This window comes from Poecilia formosa, unplaced genomic scaffold (assembly GCF_000485575.1).
Source record: "Poecilia formosa unplaced genomic scaffold, Poecilia_formosa-5.1.2 Scaffold6, whole genome shotgun sequence".
NCBI classification, from domain to species: domain Eukaryota; kingdom Metazoa; phylum Chordata; class Actinopteri; order Cyprinodontiformes; family Poeciliidae; genus Poecilia; species Poecilia formosa.
Genome location: NW_006799945.1, coordinates 2113528 through 2134651, shown reverse-complemented (window position 1 = coordinate 2134651; position 21124 = coordinate 2113528). Strand labels below are relative to the sequence as shown.

At 38.7% G+C, this 21124-nt stretch overlaps 1 protein-coding gene and 1 long non-coding RNA gene across 3 annotated transcripts; one reads left to right on the top strand and one right to left on the bottom strand.

Moving 5' to 3' along the window:
* Nucleotides 1-64: 64 nt before the first annotated feature.
* On the top strand, nucleotides 65-18566 carry mrrf (mitochondrial ribosome recycling factor). Of its 2 annotated transcripts, XM_007566695.2 has the most exons (8): nucleotides 65-172; nucleotides 3739-3918; nucleotides 4057-4209; nucleotides 8565-8683; nucleotides 14024-14115; nucleotides 16166-16325; nucleotides 16421-16500; nucleotides 16613-18562. In XM_007566695.2, the coding sequence occupies exons 2-7, from the start codon at nucleotides 3741-3743 to the stop codon at nucleotides 16496-16498; spliced, it is 780 nt and encodes a 259-aa protein (XP_007566757.1). In that variant the 5' UTR covers nucleotides 65-172; nucleotides 3739-3740; the 3' UTR covers nucleotides 16499-16500; nucleotides 16613-18562. The 2 variants fall into 2 exon arrangements, with proteins under 2 accessions (XP_007566757.1, XP_007566750.1); XM_007566688.2 differs by having other exon boundaries at nucleotides 66-172; nucleotides 16421-18566.
* Nucleotides 18158-20776, bottom strand: LOC107838040 (uncharacterized). Its single transcript, XR_001664101.1, has 2 exons — nucleotides 20122-20776; nucleotides 18158-20055 (listed from the first exon to the last, which is right to left on the bottom strand). It is a non-coding gene; the product is annotated as an uncharacterized LOC107838040 (long non-coding RNA).
* Between the last annotated feature and the right edge of the window lie 348 nt (nucleotides 20777-21124).

The window sequence follows — 21124 nt, the reverse complement described above, 5'->3', positions numbered from 1 at the left end:
CTCGATAACGTCCAACATTATCAATGTGTAACTCCGCCCGCTCGGTGCGACCCATAGAATGTCTCGAGCACACTTATCTGCGATAGCGCCTCTTGTTGATGACGAACTTGTCAACTGTGGCGCTTCTCTCTTTAGCTAACATGTTTCTCCTGTAAAGACTGGTGCAGAATAGGTAAGTAAGGAAGACTTTTGTATAATTTAAAGCTGTGTTGCCTTTTTGCCGCAGTTAACACTACATATTTGTTGAAGAACTTAGTCACGTTGCTATATTTATGTTGATATATTTATTCTCATTACCCCGACCTTCACATGGCTTTAGTTGACAATTCGTAAAAAATACAACATGTCTGTATGAAGAATATTATTTAATGGCGGTGTGTTTATTACTCAAGTCTAAAAAGCTTACGACCTGGTTGCATTTTCAGGACTAATAATTAATTGTAAAAGCAGTGTGTTGTAAAGAAGCCTTGCCATCCACTGGTTCACCACAAGGATCTTGTGCACATATATTGAAGTAGAACCACTCTAGCAGAGGGATTGGAGGGTCATAATTGGTCTGCTGCATGGGGAGTTTTATTAAGCACTTGGCCAGGTGGTTTTAAGACTTATTTGCATCTGATGCATCTGATATGTTTAAAAACTCAATACATAAGAGTGGATTCATCCCCAAGTCCAAAACATGAGTTGGGTTAACTGGTTATTACAAAATTGCGACATTAGGTCTGTGTGTGCGTGCGTGTACATGGTTGCTTGTCCTGTGATGGACTGGAGATAGATGGGCACCAGCCAGCCTGTTTGTATCAATCTAAATAAACGACAACCAATTCTGTACATGTCTGCAGTTGTTTTTTTAGTAAAAACACTGGAAATATCGATGCTTTTATTCATTGTACATTTTTAACTTTCCATTCTTTTTGTTTTTTTTGCCTACAGGCTTTCAGTGTTGTAGTATCAATGGAGCCTGGATCACTGATTTTGTAAATATTGTCCTCTTATAAAAAAGCGTATCAATAAAAGAAGCTAAACATTGGCAAATCAGATTAAAAGGAGCTGAATACAAAGTATATTTTTAATACTTAAAAATACAGATTAGACTTTGTAAAATCCAACAGTGTTCTTAATTTTAAGTTATTTCTAAATGTAAAGAAAAAAAAGTCAAAATTCTGATTAGTTTTGTTATTTAAAAAAAAACAACAATAAAACAATTCACGCTTATATTTTGGACTTCCCAAGGGGGGGGGGGGGGGAATAACAGGGTGTCCCTTTTATTAAAACTCTCCTCTGGTACTTTTTTGACTTCTTTTCTCCCCTCCCTCTGGAAAATTTGTTTTAGGAGGTAGAATGATGCAGAACATTATCAGATACTCTTCAGTGTTCCTTTCTAAAGCAAACAGTGAGGGCATGTGGGCTGACCAGCTGGCTCCCCGCTGCTGGATGAAGAAACAGGGGTGTGGCTGCAGCTGGTTGTGAAACCTGCAGGATACCAGACTACAGTGTCCCATTGAACACCTGGGCTTCACTTTGTTCGCTTGACTTATTTTGTAAAGAGATCTGTCACCTTCCCACATCTCCATCCGTCAGCTCTGCCACTGTGTGGCGAATCATGTCGGCTTGTCAGGAAGTCCCCCTCCCCCCAATTTTCAGCTGCCTGTTGCAGATTTATTTCAGGAGTGGTGGTCCAAAGTTTAGACTAAATAGAAAGTTTCTTGAATTGACAGCAAAGACTAGAGACTGAGGAAACATCGGGATTGTATCTGGGATTTTGTAGTAATAATAAAAAAACATACTTTTGCTATGATTTTTATAATTTTATGATGTGAAAGCACACATAAATTTCACAACAATGAAACACTTTTGAAGAACTATTCACATTTTAATCTGCATACTAGGCTTCAATTGAAAAAGAGCAGAATTATTATACATAACGTGATTAACTTTGTAATATTTGACTTTCAATCATTTACTGTTATGTTTTTTTTTTATTATTATTATTATTTTGTTTGGAAGAATATGTTGGTGAAATATACTGCAGTAGCAACTGAGTAAAGTTCTCTTTGGCTGAACTACTTCAGTGCAGAACTGATGGTATTTTCCTCTTCAGAGATAAAAGCTGTGAATTCTCCCCAGACAAAATAAGATGCCAGTCAGGGACCAACGTACTGCAAGCCCTGTACATTCACTGACTTTGAAAGACAGGCTTTGCTCTGTGCTTGTGTCTGTGTGGGCTTAAATATTGCAGAGATGGTCTTTGTTTGCATGTGCAGAAAGACATCAGTGGCAGAGGTCACAGCCAAGAGGCAAGCTGCAAGGTGGGCTATGATTCATCTATAGAAGAGCAGAGCATGGAGTCACATTGTTATGTTTCTGTTCAGGAATGCCCAAAATGCAGGCTGAATGTAGGGGTCGTTACGTCTCCATGGTTTTGTCAGTGTAAACAAGAAGGAGTTGCAGACTTGGATATATACTGAAGCTGCTGTTCGTGCTGCTGTTTGCAAGATTATCTACAGTATGGTTTTCCCATTCTTCTCATTGAGAACATGTAATTAACTATGCTTTAGGTTTTTTGATCATTTCAGACATTCAAAAGACTTTACATTGTGTAGTTTTTTTTTTGTTTTGTTTTTTTTTTTGCTCATCTTTGCTTTGTGTAAACCGGCTTATTTTCCCTTTTATAGCCCAGCAAATATATAGTTACAAAACTAGAGTTGCACCAATCAGCTGACCAATAATCAGAAATTAAATTTGCTTTGATGAGCTCTGATCCATGATATTTTTTGTTATTTTATAGACTAAAAAACAGGAACTTTCTTCATTTTCAGTCTATAAAAGCATCAACCAAAAGGTGATGCATCCAAGTGTATTTAAAATGTTGCCTAACTTTCAAATATAAAAATCTGTTAAGTAGACTTCATCATCATGATAATTAAAATCATCATAATTATTAAATGTTCACTGACCTTTTCAACAAAAATATGTGACTAACTTTATTTCTAAAACATTTTTTTATTCTGTTAATTCTCATTTTTATTTATCGGGATTCTGTTATGTTGCAACCAAATTCCTCCTGCCAACATTTACAGATGATGAACATTTAGTTTCATATAACCAACTTTGAACCATATGAACTTGTAGAAATTGTAAGGAAATATGTAACGTGTTTCAGTTTTGTTTTGGTGTTTCAGTAGATGGTAATGAGATGTTTATTACCGCACAAAAAAACGGAGTTCCTCAGTGCACAACAATCAGCATAATTCTCCAACTGTTTATCTGTTTGGGTGGATTATGTTTTAGTGTTCTAGTTAAGGTTTTCTTTTTTTAACTACCATAGAATAAGTTACGCATATAGCCGGAGTCATATTTTGCTGCGTATGAAGGTTTTGTCCACATCACCTGTTGCTAGGTAAGATTTTTATCAGTAGAATTTTAATCTTAGTCAGTTTCTTGCCTTACTTGAAGTAATTCAAAACAGACCCCTATTTATACTAATACTCTCCATAGCTGTGCTTAATGTTGTATCAAGTTATATATTTCTAGATTAGAGGAGGCGCCCTTCATGCTGTTGGAAGCTGGAAGAAGATGTTGGCCTACCTCCTGCTGGCTAACATGGGCTATTACCTCATTTTAATAAATATGTTCATTGCAGCCATCAAATGGTTTAAAATTATACATGACTTTTAAAATCTGTGCGTCACATTTATGTCTTTTTATCAAAACCCTTCATTTTTGGCTTGTTTACAGTCATGGCTTTGAATCACCTGAATCTGCTGCGACCCTTTCTGTGTCGGTCCCTGGCACGGCCTGCCAGGTCTCCACTCACAGTCACATCATGGGTCGGTTTCATACCACCGATTTGTCCTGGTGCCTCCCTCCACCCTGCTCCTGCATGCATCAGGCTCTATGCCACCAAGAAAGCAAAAGGTCAGTGAAGAGAGTCTTGACACTGAAGCTCAGATTTGTGTAACATCTTCTTTTCCTTTGGCTCAGATGGAAGTTTGTTGATTGGATGTTATTTGTCTTTATATTTGAGTCTCATTTTCTCCTTTTTCTTCCTCGAAGCCAAGGCAAAGGGCCAGTCAGCTAAGGTGAATATTAATTCATCTTTGGTGGAAGACATCATCAGTCTGGATGAAGTGAAGGAGGACATGACCGCAGTCCTCAGTGCACTCAAAGATGAGTTCACACGTAACCTCAGCATCCGAACCTCGCCAGGTAGTCGGCTTGTGTCCCTTGGGCCTCCTCACGTGTCCCCTGTTTGCTTCACTCTCATTTTTTCTCCAGGTGCAAGAGAAAACGGCTTATAATGAGATAAAGATAATGAGATAAATTAAATCTATAGCAATCAGCATAGCATTAAGAGCAATGACAGACTAAGTGACTCTATTCTAATCTATTCTGCTTTTGCGTAACGTTGTGGATTCATCGAACCTTATTGTTCGTTTTTTGCTTTCAGTTAGAAGTCTGTCTTATGTTTCCATCTTCCTCACAAAGTCCCACAGGGCTTAATATGAGGAGATCCATGTGTGACATGAGTTTGACCTGGCTTTGGCCTTTGTTTCCCAAACTACATCCGGGCCGTGACCCTTTGTTTCTGGGTTCTAACAAATTGGGGGGAGTGGAGTGTGTAACAGAAGCTGCCATAGAAGGATACTGCAACAGAATCTGTCTTTAAAACTGAAAATTACTTCCTTCTTGGTTGTGTTTTCCATCAGGGATTCCAAACAAAGCCAAAGAAACTTTCACAATGTTTTGCACAGAGACCAAACAATAAGCTGTATATTAAACAAAGGCCTAAATGACAATTTGATTGTATCAAATCCTGATATTACGCACATATCTGTTTTTCCCCATGTATGTAATGACTTCAAATAATAAAAGCTTAGCATAAACTTGGATAAAGCACATTTTAATGTCGTGTTACTATGACATTTTTAAGTCTTTAGAATGAGGTCAACAGTGTAGCGCATAGCATTAAGACAGGAAATGAAAACATCATGCTAGTAGAAACTAAGAAGAAGAAAACAAAACTTGCTGTTGAAACTTTGCAGGCAGATTTTCTTTTAACATCATTTGGGAAGAAGTTTTGTCCGGTTTACAGATGTTTCCAAAGAGTCTACTAATAAAAAAAAAAAAAAAGTGTCAGCAATTCGGACCTCAACTGTTTACAGCAGGGTGATTTATAAAAAGTTTTGGATAGTTAAAGGTAAAGATGATTTGCTTGAAATGATTGGTTTCAAGTTACTTTTATTTATAACTGTATATGTACATGTTGGATAATGTAGCCTGTGGAGCTACAGTATAAATTGAGCCTTGATTTGTATGATCGGTCTCCAAGCTTTGCCTTATTCATTTTTCTCCCCTGATTTATCACTTAGTCGTTTAGAGTGAATCTCCTGTGTTGAGATCTTCTTTTCATTTATTACAGTAGATTATTTACAAGGACCTTTATACAAACTGCACAGTAAAATAACCTTGACTAGAAATGCCACAGTATCAACACATTTACAAAAGACATTTAAATAAGTTGTTTAACTTGATCTAATTTATTCCATTTAAGACAGAGAAGTGTAAAAAGTAATAAACAAATACATTTATTATGAGTTTGATCTATGGAGTCAAACAAAAGATTTTAAATAAACCCCTGATGAATTTAGTTGTAGTTGTCATGTAAACTTGCTTCTTGTAAAGAATATTATGGAGTAACCCTGGGAGTAGAACATCCATATGTATATGAAGCTGCTTAAGAAACACCAATACACTTCTCAGAAATATTTCACCTCTACCAATTAGCTTTTCCAGTTCCTCTCTTTACTGTCTCTGTTTTTTTTTTATTCATCTATTTTAGATTAATCCCTTTGCTTTGTCACCCTTCCTGTCCTCTCCCTCCACCGGTCTGTCTGTCACTGCTCTCCTCTGATTGTCCGTCCCTCCCTCCTCTGTCCAGCTGCACAATAATCCAGGGAGGCAACATGACTTGGCTCTGACAGGAGAGATGAGATGGTGGAATTGAATGACGTCAGTTTTGTCTCATGCAACTGTATGTGGGTTTGTCATCTGGGTCTTATTAAAGCTACAAGTGGGAGACTCTGTGTGGATAGCATTGCATCTTTTGCTGCGTGTTGCTATGAATCCGCACTTGTATGTATGTGTTTGTGTGCGTCAGACGTACAACAGGAAATCGCACAGATAGATGCATAGAGCGTGGGGAGACCAGTGGCTTGTCCACCATATTGTGGTGATTAAGTATGGGGTTTTACCGCTTGGAAACTAAATTTGTTTTCATGTAAACAAAGAGTGTATAGGTCATTCGTTTGGGGACTAAATCCTAAGCGCATTGTTGTTGCAGGAGTCAGCAAGGCTGGAAACTGAGTAGCGAGGTTTTATATCTCTACAAATCGACATTTCCATCACCTCCAAAAGTAGTTAATTCATTCATTCTTTTTCATTTTCTGATATTTGAAACACTGTTGTCCATGTCTGCTTTTATTCTGGATGGTATTAGCAAAGTTTTGTTTGGTTCCAAGTTTAAAAGAAAGATAGTCAAGCTGAGTTGTCTCTTATGTAAAGCCAAAGCTTTCTTTCATTACTTTGTAATGTCTGAATAATTCATAGATCATATTTGAGCAGCTAGATAAACATGCATCTAAAAGTAAAAAAGAAAATGCATCTCAGTATTGAAGGAAAACATTGAAAGATCTTCAGAAAGCCTGCAATCTATTAATGAAAACCATTTTATAAGATCATTTTAAAAAGGGCTGCTTGGGAGCAAAGTATGACGAAATGACATTTGCTTCAGACTGCAGTTCAAGCTAAGACCTGTTTTTACATGTTTAAAAACAATGCTTTAATTAAAGCATGCACAAATATTGAAAGTTTTCTACACATGTGCTCGCATGAAAAAAAAACTGTAAACATCAACGTAATATTTCAAGGCCTTTTAAATGCATTTTTAAATACCTTTTATGGTGCAGCCAAATACAAAACATGTAGATTATCTCAATTGTGTGGGAGGTGTTTAAAAGAAAAAGGCAAAGGTGACAAACTTTTCAGGTGGCTTGAGATTGAAGACTACAAGTCGCATGAAAACATGCTAGGCTAATGTTAGCCTAGCAATATAGGATCTGTTCTACATGGAAAATAGTCAGCTGAAAGAAAATGTTTTCTTTTTTAAGACTTGAGTTGTATGCTTAAAATCAGATGGTTAGAAACATGAGAGTCCGGCATTAACTCATGTTGGAACAAAATATCTGTCAACGATATACTAGTAAAACTTATTAATTGCAGTATGCTTCACTTCAAGGCTACTGAATTAAATGAGGGTACATGGAATTTAATTTATTAGAGTAACTGTAAATGCCCGTACTTAGATGACTGAATGGTATTCAAGATAAAACACCCTTTTTTTTTCTCAACTGGAAGATAGAAATCGGCTTTTGTTTTAGCCCACTCTGATCAATTAAAATCTGTTTCATGCCAATTAATCCTCTAAGAGAGCACAGGTAAGATACTGATTGCTCATGTTGTCTTATCAGAACCCCACTTAAAAAAATAATATTATCTTCAAGCACTTGTAAATATGTAGGTAGTCAACATTTCAACAGAGTAAATTCAGGTAAAAAAAAAAAACATTAGTGCTTTTTTTACTTTAAACATCTTGGTTAAACTGACATTTAAAGTCAAACTAAGATGTTATATAATTGTGTTGCTCATTCAATATACATTTGATCACATCTATTATTTTTAATACTCCTCATTCATATTGACTCTCTGATTAGTGCGTCTCTGTTTCTGTCCTTGAAATCAAAAGATAAATTGATCCTATAGAGAAAATTACACCACTGGCTCACCTCCCCGTCACCCCACTTCTCCACACACAGCACCAGCACACCCCCCTGGGGGAAAAGAAGGGAGGAGATGATGTAAGGCAGAGGTGGAGGAGAAGGAAACAACTGCGTCTGAGGTTAGCCAGATGGATGAGGGGGAAGGATGGATGGAGCAAGGAAGCAAAGGGAAAAAAAAGGGATGAGAAGTGGGTGGAGCAGAAGTCAGCTTGTGTTGGCAAAACTTTTGTTTCTGTCGCCGGAGACTGTTAAGGGGAGACAAAAGATTGTGGAAATTTTTAACAGCTTGACAGTGGGCTTAATTTTTACATGTGTTATTTGTGGCTTCTGCTGTGGATTCCTTTGTCTTTCTGTTTGTTAGACTGAACAACCGGATGATTGATTCTGTTTTCATTAATTCCAATTCTACATAAACGCAGTCACATCACGCCAGAACATGTCACCACATTGATTAGAGGCCCAATAACAACAGGAGAACTTGATCTCGGTATATAATGCAAAACATACGAGTTTAAATACTTCACAAATTTGATAAGTCGTCTTATTTTTTTCACTGCCTAAAACAATGTCAAAAGAGAGTCCTTTGTGTGAAAATTCTGCCAAATATTGAAGAAATGCAGTTGCCACGGCGTAAGGGCGCGTATCGTGTTCGTCGCTGCAACCTGTGCGACATGGAGGCAGATAAGTAAAGAAATGAAACACCTCCCCTGGTCTGTATTTATTTAGGGGCTCTGGATCACATTGTGGTGACGACTCAAGATGGGAAGTTTCCTCTGAACCAGCTGGGTCAGATCTCCATGAAGTCCCCTCAAGTCATTATGGTCAACATGAGCAGCTTCCCTGAAGTAAGACGATCACACACACACATACACACGTCAATGCAGTTTCTTCCTACCTGTATCTGTTTGTCTCATTCCGGACAAGCGCTGAATAAATAAGCTTTGTAAAAATAAGCCAAAGCAGAGACAGATAGATGGTCTTCAGTGAGGGAAAAGTGAGCCAGACCAGAACTGGAACCCCACATCACTCTGTGTGTAAATGAAACCTGACCAGCCTCTCTCTGGGCCCCGAGTCTCAGATGCTAATTGATTGATCACTCAAGGACCCCTTTGTTCTGAAGGTGAAAGATAGCAAAGAAGGGTATGTGTGCACTGTAGTGTACTTATGTCTGCGTGTGAGTCGTCCCAGATAGGAAATGACCTCATTTTACCCCTGGGTTAGGAAGAAATGGATTATTTTTCTTTTTTTCCCCCTTTTAAATCGCTCAATTTCTTTGTAGATTTTGTTTGAGGGGTCAGAGGTATCCAGACTCTTTGATGCTAGAATTTGCATTTGACCCAACATTATTAAATCATGCGTGTAAGAGTTGGATTTCATAATGTTTTTTTGTGTCTGCTCAGCTTCCTGATCAAGTTCTGTTTTATTTTGAAGTATAATTTTACAACATGATGCAAAAGAAAATACTTGGCAGAAATGTCGAGATGCTTTATTGCTAAAGTCATGTTGCTTTCATCACATAATTAATCAGTAGAGAAGGAGATTCCTAATGGTAAAGCATTTCTGGTAATGTCTCTGCATTGCATTTTGTGTAAAAAGCCTTGAACTAAATTCAACTTTTGATGCAGTGGTATAAAATATAGCATATAAAAAAGCATATCAGTACATTTACTCAGTGGGGCAAAAATATCACCTTATGATTTAATAACTTTAATGACGTCTACGGATATTTACTTAGTAATCAATGACTTCCTGTTTTCCTAGGCCCTAGGGAAACACCAAGGCCACTTTCTGTTATCTGCGGTTCAAAATGAGAAAAATAAGAGAGCATACCAATTAAATAAGGCAAGAGTCAAGATATGGTGACAAGACAAAAACAAGCATTAGTATCCTGAAGCCACCATTAAACTTTTTACACAGGCTAGTTAATTCTTCAGATCTGATACCAAGGGAAAAGGCTTATTTCCAGTCCTACCATCACAAATGTAAACATGCAAACGTAATCTATGCCGAGGAGGTCATCAGGACTTAATTTTTTATTTGCTTTGCAATAAAAAAGTGAGGTTCCAGTGTGAAAATGTAAAAAAAAAAAAAGCATCTATTAAGCAGATGAGATAAACGTGGGTGATTTCTAAAAGGGCAGGATATCGAGTAATAACAGTTCTTCACCTTGTCTAAGGTTATCCGGTCATCTGGGAGCTGTGACTTACCTGGCTTTGTTTCCAGGTGGATCGGCATCATATAAACATCAAACTTTTTTTTTTATCAAAACTTCAATTTTACGATACAGCTCTAAAGCTGAGTCAGGTTAAATATTTCTCCAGAGAGTGTTATTTTTTATTTTTTTCCATTTCTTATTAACCACAGACCACACATGCTCAGACAGACACACCCTGTTTCTCTCGCATGCCACCCTGTCAGGACCAGTGTTACCCATGTCCTGTACAGAGGTGAGTCTTCAGTCCCAAGACCTAATAGGCTTATAATGACACTTATCCATTACATGCCACTGCAGAGTCTCTGCCATTGTTTTTATTCATTCATTAAGAACATTCTGGAAAGTGGACAGTGCAGCCAACACATGTAAATGTGGGAGCAGCTTACTGTGTGTGTGGGCATGTATGCCATGTTTAGGGATCCCAATATTGTCCCTTTTAAAGGTACACACAGCCTCTCGATCACATTCCTCTCTGCTCGCCTGCTTTCTTTGAACTGGGCTGGGAGCGTTTGATGCGAAACTTCACTGTAATTCCTCTTCCTCTCTAACACATTAACCAGAACCTGCCCAGCACTTTTTCTTTTTTTTCAGAGGAATTGAACTCTCGCTCATCTGAGAGAGGAAACCGTGATGAATTCGATGCTGAGAACAATCAAACATAGGTATGGGATAAATCTATCACCCTGCTCTCAGAAAGCAACTGGAGGCTTTCCGGATGACTTTAACAAAGGAAAAAAAAACTCATGAATTTTTTTTAATACTCACAAATAAATTCCTTTAATCTCGCTGCCATTTCTTTGCGCCCAGTGGGAAAAGTCCAGAAGGAGCCGTCAAAGAAAAGAGAGGTGAGGTGGACAGGAGGAAATTGAATGGCTTAAATTTCTTTGTATCAGACTTTTGCATACTTTCAAAAGGTCAGTTAAGGGAATTATTATGCAGCTGAAAAATTACCTTCCTTCCTCTTGTGCATATATAGCATTACTGTAGCTCTCTAGTGTAGTTCAGTAATCTAGAGAGTGAAGGATTGTGTTGGATATTGGTGATACTTTATATTCTCCTGTTGGCGTATGTCAAGCTTAAATTTTTTGGTACCAGTTTAAAAAAAAAAGCATAATGGTAGATATGGTTTTAGTGAGGTTGGGGGTTTCTGTAACAATAATTTGTTGTAGTGCAAAAAAAGATTACTGGTATAAAAAACTTTTTCATATGTTTTCCTTACTATATAGTCAATATAACTGATTAGATTATCAACATGAACGCCAAAAATGAAAAAGCTATGAAAAGTGGCTTCTGCTTTTTCAGTTTTTGTCACACTTCAAGATGCGACAAATCCTCTGCGGCCACAATAACAAACAAACATCTGCATTAATAGTAAATTAGTCTTTTTTTTATCACTTTGGAAGAATTTTGGCAAACTTGTCTTGGCAAAACTGTTGAACCTGAGTTCATCGTCTCTAGGTACACTCAGAACTGATTACTGCCTCACCTGTTCTAAATCAAGACATCGCTTAAATAGGACCTGACTGACAAAGTGAAAAACACCAAAACATCCTCAAGAGCTAGACATCATGCTGAGATAAAAAAAAAAAATCAGAAACAAATGAGAAAGAAAATGAGATTTATCAGTCTGGACAGCCATTTTTTAAACTCCATGTGAGCCAAAGTGTGATCCATTATCAACAAAACATGACGAAGACATGGAACAGCGGTGAAGCTTCCCAAGATCAGCCAACTGACCGAAATCGCTGCAAGAACAACTCATTCCAGACTGCACAGAAGACCCCACAACAAGGTCAGAGGTCATGCCTCCACCATTTTTTTGCCAACAAGATTTGCCAAAAAAAAAAGGCCTTCACGGCACAGCTCCAAGACAAAACCACTGCTGAACAAAGAGAACGGTAAGGCGCATCTCAGTTTTTTCGGAACACGTCTTGATGACCCCCAAGACTTGTAGGAAGACATTCTGTGGACTGATGAGACAAAAGTCGAACTCTTTGGATTGTATGTGTCACGTTACATGTGGTAAAAGTAACACCGCATTTCAGAAAAAGAACGTGCTTCCAACATTAAAATATGGCGGTGGTAGTGTGATAATCTACCACCACCATATTTTAATGATAATCTCCATTTATCACAGACTTGCTGTGATAAATGGAAGCATGAATTCTGCTGTCAACCAAGACGACCAGAAGGAAAATATCCACCCACCTGTTCAAGACGTCAAGCTGAAACAAACTTTGGTTCTGCAGCAGTGATCCAAGACACACCAGCAAGTCCACCTCTGATTGAAAAAAAAAAAAAAAAAAAAATGAAGACTTTGGAGTGGCCGATCCTAAATCCTATTGAGATGCTGTGGAACGATCTTAAAAAGCCCGTCCCCCTCCGATGTGGCTGAATTACAACAATTCTGCAAAGATAAGTGGATCAAAATTCCTCCACAGCTGGAAAAGACGCAGTGATAGTTGTCACAAACACTTGATTGCAGTTGTTGCTGCTGCTAAGGGTGGCACAACCAATTATTATGTTTAGGGGGCAATCAGTTTTTCACAAAGGGCCGTGTAGGTTTGCTTTTTTTTTCCTCTCCCTTAACAATAAACACCTTCATTTAAAAAACTGCTTTTTGTGTTTACTTGTGTTGTCTTTGACTAATATTTAATTGGTTTGTTCTGAGACACTGAAGTGTGACAATCAAAGAAATTGGAAATAAGGAAGGCAAACATTTTCCACACCACTGTAGATGTCTGTTGGAAATCTACAGTGGATTTAGCCGAAGTCCATCATTTCAATGCAGCTGTAGCTCCCAAGAGAGAACGGGGGATGTTAATCCTGCAAGAGAGATCAACCTTGACTGTTTTAAGTAATGGAAAATGGTTTAACTGTGCAACTACTTGCAACCTTGAAGCACAATTAATACCTACATACTTAATGTTTCTACTTTATAGTGGAATAACTGGGCTAATTTTAGAATCAATTGGGCTATTTATTTCTTCCAGTTAATGGGGTTTATATTATCAAGGATAGTAAATGTTGCTAAAGTTTTGTTGCATGAGGAATAAGGTTTTTTTCTGCATCTATTCAGACAATTATTGAGATATTTAATTAAATCAGTTGGTTGGAAAAGCAACCAGATAAAACTATAAACAAAGATATACACATTTCTGCAAACTGAATTAAAAGTCATTCATTGGAAAAGGTTTTATCATAACATGACCTTCTTTCTGTTGCATTGCAATGTCATTACATGTTATATAACAATTATATATTTAGCCACTCAGGTGGAATTTTACTGTTTTTTTATGTGCATACCTGATCAAGAGCTTAGAAATCAGGGCTTTAATTTGTTGGAAGGGTGTTGGGATGATGGAAAAGAGGAGGAAGAATGTTGAGAAAAGTACGGGTCAATTGCAGTCAATATCACAGCTACAATATTCAAGAGCTATGTTGCAATCGGATGCTTTCCCGATATCAATAAGCAGTAATTATAACCCATAAAAACCTGTGTAACATCTGTTTGAGAATCTGAAACATTTATGGTATTTATGTTTTTTAAATATGGCTCAACTAATCATCTTTACTTCCATCTTTCTGAACAATATTTATTGAATTCAAATGAGCTGAAACACATGCTAGTGTTCATGTATCAAACGCGAGTGCAGGCAGACTCTCCTGTGAGGTTGTCAAAGGTCAACTCTGTGCCCCTGCAACCTCTCAGTCCCCTCCCATGAGACCCGGCGCTGACAGTGGCCCAAGGCACTTCCACGCTACACGGGATTCCCCTGGCACACACACTTACACACACACACTCACACACACAACCCTAATGATTGCCAGCTGGAACGCAGTCACTACCTGTAGCCGTGGCTCTGCTTTTCCTTTCACACCGGTGCTGAAGTTGTATTTCTGTGTGTGTGTGTGTGTGTGTGTGNGTGTGTGTGTGTGTGTGTGTGTGTGTTTCTGCCTCCCGCCCCAGGCTACAGCGGCGGCCACCCGCGCCCTGAGAGAGAGCAGCATGAACTTAAACCCAGAGGCGGACGGGACGATCATCAAGGTGCCCGTTCCCAAGTGAGTCCCCCTTCTGACACACAAATACGCCAGAGGCCAGAAAGCCTTTCCTCCGCTTTGCCACTTTTCCTTCTTTTCCATCTTCTGCTCACTTTTGTTTTTCCTCTGTCATTTTTCTGTTTCTTTTTCCCCCTTCCTCTCTCGTTTTTAACACAAACTTCTGCCTGTTCTTCCCATGAAACGTCATCCAGCATGCAAGTATCGCAGCCAAATCTCACACATAATCTCTCACGGTTTTTGTTTCACTTCATTAATAAATAAATCCACAACCTTTGCTGTAGCTGACAGGTTTATTGACTTTTCAGAAGGAGTTTTAGAGAGCCTCAGTGTGCTGGCATGATTGTCAGGTCACTCTCTCTATTTCTACTCTTGCTAAATATCTCTCACCCTTTCTATTTTTTTCCCCTGCCAAATCAAACAACCTCACACAAAACAATCCGTCACTCACTCAACAAGCCGCTCTCTGTGTGTAAAGACTACGGTTTCTGCATATACACAGTGTGCATGTGAGTCCGCGTGCCTCCCGTGTTTATGTGCGTGTGTGGTGGCGTGCACGTGGAGCAGCAGGTGTTAGTCTGGCAGAGGAGGGACACAAGAGTCGGTCTGCTTTTCCCCCTGCAATCAGTCTCGGCACGCTCCGAGCCTCCATTTGCATTTCCAAAGAAAGGCGCTTCTTGATTGGCCCTGGAATCGGTAATTAGGCCGCATTGTTTGCAGTAAATAGACGCGGCACTCGGATTGTTTGCAAATTGTCCCCGCAGCAAAAACAAGACGAAAAAGCCAATTATGGGCAAGAAAAGCAGAGTGTAACGGGAAGCAGGACTTTTCTGACTGACAAATGCAAAGTAGATGCAAACTTGTTGGGAGGATCTTTTCTTTTCTTTTCTCCAACTCAGCTTTATGTCCTCGAAGTGATTGTAGTTCAAAGCTGTGAGTTAGAACTACAAGGTTTATGTTTAAGGCTAACAAGCACTAAGTATATCCATTTGCTTGAGTGAGGATATCATTTTGTGCATTTACATTCACAATCTTTTTTTAAGCTCAGCCATGCTACAATCAGGTAAAGTTGTAACTGTGTAGGACGCAAAGAACGGCCAAAGTATTTTTTACGACGACCCTTCACTAGTTTTCAGTTTTCTTTTGGACTTTACACTTATTTTGCATTTAACGATTTCACTTTTTTTTTTTTTTTTGAGATGTTTCAGAAATAAAATTTTCCTAACCTCAAGTGATTGGCCTGGATTGTCAGTAAAATATTAGGCAATGTAGCAAATATCATGTTTTAAATCTGCTCTTCAGCTACTTTATTAGACATTCGTCACAAAGATAAAGTAATTTTTTTTTTAATCTGAATGTTTCATATCAACTAAATATCAGACATAAAATATCTAAACTTAGTTGTGACATAACTTTGAGATCGTGTGTGGAATTCTTTCTCCAGTTAAAGACATTACTTTTTTTTAATTGACACCATATTTGATTTTGATTTTGGCCTGACTGGTTGGTTGCAGCACAACAAAAAGTTTGGTTGCACAAACCTATACAAACATAGCACAAACGTTTGATGCCAGTTTTGTTTAATTTGAAGCAGGTGGGTGGGGGAGGGGCAACGTCACTCAGGTTAGCACAATACAAAACAAACGGTTTCAAATCTCAGAGTAATACGAACAGCTCAGTGATCAGTAAAATCACCTACATTTTGGATTTTGTGTCCATGAATATTTCTAACTCTGTGATATGTGTGCAGAGGAAGTCATACTGAACAGTGCAATGAAACTGTACATAAAACCCTCACACCTGCATTTTCTCAGGATGCTGATTAATTGACAGTCCTAACGACGTACGCTCATCCACAACAAATCTGAAACTGATGGTGGAGCTGCAGAAACCTCTTATTTACATTTTTTTTTATTGAGCTGTGAATTTGCTGTGATTAGGCAACCCTTGAACTGTTTCAGAGATCGACTTAATCCAGCGTGAATCCTCGTCATCAACCTATTTTTCTTTTGTCAATGTTTTTTTTTTTTTTTTCCCCTCCTTTTAACGGCAGAGTGACACGGGAACACAGGGAAAACCTTGCCAAGTTGGCCAAACAATTCAGCAACAAGGCTAAAGACTCTCTGAGGAGAGTGCGCTCCAATTCTGTCAGCCAGGTGAAAAAGGCAAAAGAGGGTCACTCTGAAGACACAATACGACTCGTAGAAAAACAGGTACAACCCCTACAGGGCACTTCACAGCTAAGAGAGTAAAAAGAAAAAAAAATCACTTTTAACTCCCTATATATTCTTTTTTTCTTTTTTTATAGATTCAACAGATGGCAGACAACATTGCTGCGGAAATCGACAAACAACTCGCAGTCAAGACCAAAGAACTTTTAGGATAACTGTAAGAAAAGAAAACCATTAAGTCTCCAGTTACATATTTCAGCATCGATAAGACGAAAGTGAACCTGTTGGTAACAGAGACTGGATCATGTTGGCTTCTGAATCATCCACAGACGCACGTTTTGGTCTGCTGAATCTTTTCTTCTTGACCACACTGTTGGGTACCCATCACTGCCGTGCGATATTTGCGTCCAGCTGCGTAAAGGCGTAAACAGAAACTGGCACGGAAACGGCAACGACGACGACCGACTGCCTGTCACCTCCCTCCTCTTCCTTGTTACTCTCCCCATCTTCAAACAAACATCCAACAGGGGACGAATGGCCTTTTAATGGGATTTGTGGGCCTCCTCCTCATCAAACTCCTCGCCACAGGGGCTGTCTGTTTATACAAAGCAAGCGCACCCATCCGAATGTAAACTGGCTGCGGGTTTTCCTTGGTGGCAAGAGTAAGACGCAGTTTGTTCTCGAAACTTAGGCAGATGCCATTAGCGTGTTGCCAAACATTTGTTTCGCATTGATTCTCAGTCTGGTAAAAATGCACATCAGGAGGGAGGGAAAAAGAGCCTTTAATTTCTGTCCATGTCTAGGATTGATAACATGGCTACTCTATTTTAAACACAATAAAGTCAGGAAAGACACATTATTGATGGACCCCATTAAAGAAACACTGCTTTGAAGCATGTGCGTCATCTTGTTCTCTCTTGTTTTCTTTTCATTTGCTTTACTTTTTGGTTTAAAGCCGGCCCCTTGCTCCATTAGCTGGAGTGATAATGGACTTTTCCTGTGCAGGGACCTTCTGGGGGCCCCGGCTGCTGGCACCGTGGTCGTCCATTAGGAAAAAGAGGCTTTTAATGTTCTACACTTGGCCTCCTTTGTCTTTAAATAGCTTCACTTTTCAGACTTGCAGCTGAGAATAGCTGGTTTGCAGGAGCTGCTGAAACCAAGTCAGTAACAGGAATAGTTGGAGCGAAGGAAGAAAAGCACACGCACATTGTGTCCGGCTCTGCTTTCATCTGCCCTCTGTTTATACCAGCTGGAGGCTTTCTGTGCCATTATGTGGCTGGTGTCATCATCTTTATCATGATTTCTTTTGCTCCTTCCGCTACTGGTCACAGGCAGCCCGCAAGTCAGACAGGCTTTATTTTTAGTCTGCCCACACTTGATCTCACAGCCACACAGTCATTTGATGACTGCAGCCACTCTGCAGCTGCTAATTACATTTTTATTACAATGCATTCTCACTTCTCCAAATTGGATTTAGGAATAGGTGGCGTCGCCGGTGTCACTGGGGGTTTTACTGTGCGTGGTTTTAATGTCCAGAGTCCTCTGTCTGTGTCTGCTATTTAATGGTCCAAACAGTCCAGAGTCACTGGATAAACAAGAGTTTAGCAGAGGAGTGGACAGGCTGGGACAGAGGAGGGCGGGGTGGAAATGTCAGGTTTTTGTGGTGATTCTTGGTCCATATGTCAGCAATTTGAGGGCATTGTGTACCTTGGCCTAAAACAGAGGCTTCATGATCGATGGAGGGGAGAAAAATCTCCCAAAGTCCCTGGCGCACAACACAGGCAAAGCACAAGGAAATTGCTTTCAGCTGATAGCTTCATTTCGGCTGACATTTATCAACTGAATTACCCCTGTTCCTTTTTGAATGTTTACTACTACCAGCAGCGCTGCCTTTTTTTTTTTTTTTTTTTTTTTTTTTTTTTGACGTACACGTCTGCGACCGTCCGGCGTTAGCGTGTGAGACCGCGCTTGTTTGCCAACAAGAGAGCGGTGGAGATTTTGTCTCTGTGGAAGTTTGGCTGTATCCTTTGGCGACGCCTCAAAAAAATATACAAGGCCAAATTAGTTCGGTAAACGTTTGATTTGATAGGGCAGGCCTTTATTCACAGCTGGCACAAAGCGCAAACATGCTGTTTGTAAGAGTTGTTTTCGTTCTTTTTGCAAGAAGGGTGAAAGTTTGCATCCTAAATATTAGAAAGGTCACATTCAGTAGCATTTCCTGTAAAAATACATAGAACTTAAGATGAATTCATCCTCTACTGCAGTGTAACGTACTCACACAGTGAAAAAAAAAAGAAAAGGAAAAACCGAACTGGGGAAAATTGTACATTAGGTAATAATTGGTAATAATTAATATTTAATTGATATTTAACAAATTTACCAGTGGCACAATTACTGGTTCTTCTTCTGTTAATAGAAGAACCAGTAATTGATCCTTCATGGACGACACTCCTCACGTTTCACAATGTTGTTGCCTACATGCTTGGTATGACATGGAAAAGGTTCGTCTTACTGTTTGGTTAAAACAAAAAGCATTTATTTTGAATCACCATATCTTTGAGATCCATTAATGATAAATTGTCTATTTTCCTGGCAGAAACCATCAGCCTTTTAAAGTCTGATTGTGTGCTGGAGAGTTAATTATTTCATGCACTCTTAAAATCTCACATTGCTTTTGGAAGAAAAGAGTCCCACGGCATCACAGATCCTCCACTATACTTAAGAGTAGAAAGGAAGGTTTTTCTCCCTAAAAATCTGTCAATTGTTTCACTTCACATTCATATGGAGTTGGTGGTTGTTTCAAAGATTCATTTTTACCTTAGTAATCCAGAGATATCACTCTTTACTGCAGTTGAGAGGGTTTTTTTTTGTTTTGTTTTGTTTTCTCAACTTCCCTTTTCTCTCCGCTGATTTAATGTAGTGAAATTAAAGTCTGGATTTTACTACAAGTTTCCCTGTGTTGTTTTGCCAAAAGAGGGTTGTACAGCAGGGAAACCAATGATTGTGCCACTGTTGAGTCTGTTAAAAAGCAATTATTTCCTTATGTGGTATTTCTTTTCCTACTCAATAAATGTACTGAAATTAAAGGTCACATTGTTCCTCGTTCGTCTGTTTGAGAATGTGTTGCTGCAATACAGGACGGATTTATGTTGAGGCTTTTTACGCATCTTTACTTGGACTGCTTTCAAATGGGGTCAGCGCCGTATCTAGTGGTTAAAGAGCACTTTCCCATAAAGACCCAGGCAAGCAATGCCGCTTCTTTTCTTTTTAAATCAAGTATTAATACATTTTGACAGACTCACCTGAGTCTATAGCATCAGAGAACTCCTCTACTAAACATTTTCATGATCTGTCTGATAAAATGCATAATTTAGCTTTGTGAGAAAGATGAGTTAACATGTTGGTTAGCTAGAAGAAATACTAGGATCTCCAGAAGAGAATTTAGGCTTAGTTGTGCATATTTCCTAAATGCTTCCTATTTTAACAACTACACTCTTTAATGAATGACGAGAGCTTTACATGGTGAACAAACTGAATAGACCAACTTGTTTTGTCACGTTTGACTGAGGGCAGACGGTTTGCAACGGTGATTAACAACCCCATCTTGAGGCGCAAAGTGGTATTACACCTGTGTCCAGTCTGGTGCTCGCTGCTAAGCAAGGTTTAATGTTATTTCCTCAAAGGTGGATGTTCACAGAAGATTACAGGTTTGATATTATAGCAGCAGAAGAGTTGAGACACTGAACTGTCGTAAAGTTTGCAAGAACACAAGCTTATTGTGCAAGAACAATAAGCTTGCAAACTTATTGTTCTTGCAGATTTTGTTCTGTAGCAGAACAAAATCTGCTGCAGATTTTGTTCAGGATGTGTCCTTTCTTGTGTTTCTTTTTTTGTTTTTGTTTTAGATGTATCCATGGTTTAACTTGACTGAGTCATCATCCCAGGCTTCTACAAATATTAAGGAAAAGTTCAACATTTATGTAATTGAATTTTAGGTCATACAGCACCTCTTAAATTTAAATACATTATTTCTATAAGTTGAGATGTTTAAAATATATATATCTGCCATCCAGGATTGTGCAAATGATTTTTCGGACTTGCTCTATTCTGACCTGACCCAGACTTTCTGGTCTTGATCAACTTTTTCACTAATTTTCACATTAATGTTTGTGGTAGCAGCAGCTAGACTCTGATCTTAATTGGTCGTATAAATGCTTGTAAAGGCATTTATATGTCATTTATATTTGACAAACAGGAGTAGGATTTTTTTTTTTTCAGACTGTTGTATCATTAAAAAAAAGACCAAAAAGCTTGTGCATACACTGGTGCTGCATCACTGGTTGAAGGTAACAGATATGAAAACTTTCAGACACCCACAGCCTCCTTTAGTGACCAGTTTGATTTTTAAACATGTTCCTGGAACGCTGGTAAGTTGGATTTAATGTCACTCTTTTCTGTCTTTTTTATAGGCTGTACAGGTTGTGTGTCGTGTTCCTTCGCAAATCGTATAAATAATAATGCAGTGAATGCAACGCAACACCATCAGCACCTGTTTCTGGTTCGCACTGATGATATTAGGTTAATGCTGGCATTATCAAAAACATTTTCCACAGAGCTCGTCTTTAGAAAAGTTTCTCACTTTGTCTTTTAGGCTGTTGCTGTTTAGTAGCTCAATAACCACTAACACAGTGGGAGTTCTCTGGTTGTCTTTGTTTAATTTCCATTCATTTTACAGAATCTGGCATAAAATGATGGGACTATGAAAACCACGCTATGGAAAATAAAAGAATGAAAAATAATTATAATTGTGTTATAAGGTAGCAGGATCAATGATTAGTTTA

What these genes read in the sequence shown, in the direction of transcription:
- mrrf (XM_007566688.2), top strand. Translation starts at nt 3,741, where the DNA reads ATGGCTTTGAATCACCTGAATCTGCTGCGACCCTTTCTGTGTCGGTCC. An exon ending in ACATGAGCAGCTTCCCTGAA is followed by an intron (nt 8,684 to 14,023) that starts GTAAGACGATCA and finishes CTCCCGCCCCAG; the next exon opens with GCTACAGCGGCGGCCACCCG. An exon ending in TACGACTCGTAGAAAAACAG is followed by an intron (nt 16,326 to 16,420) that starts GTACAACCCCTA and finishes CTTTTTTTATAG; the next exon opens with ATTCAACAGATGGCAGACAA.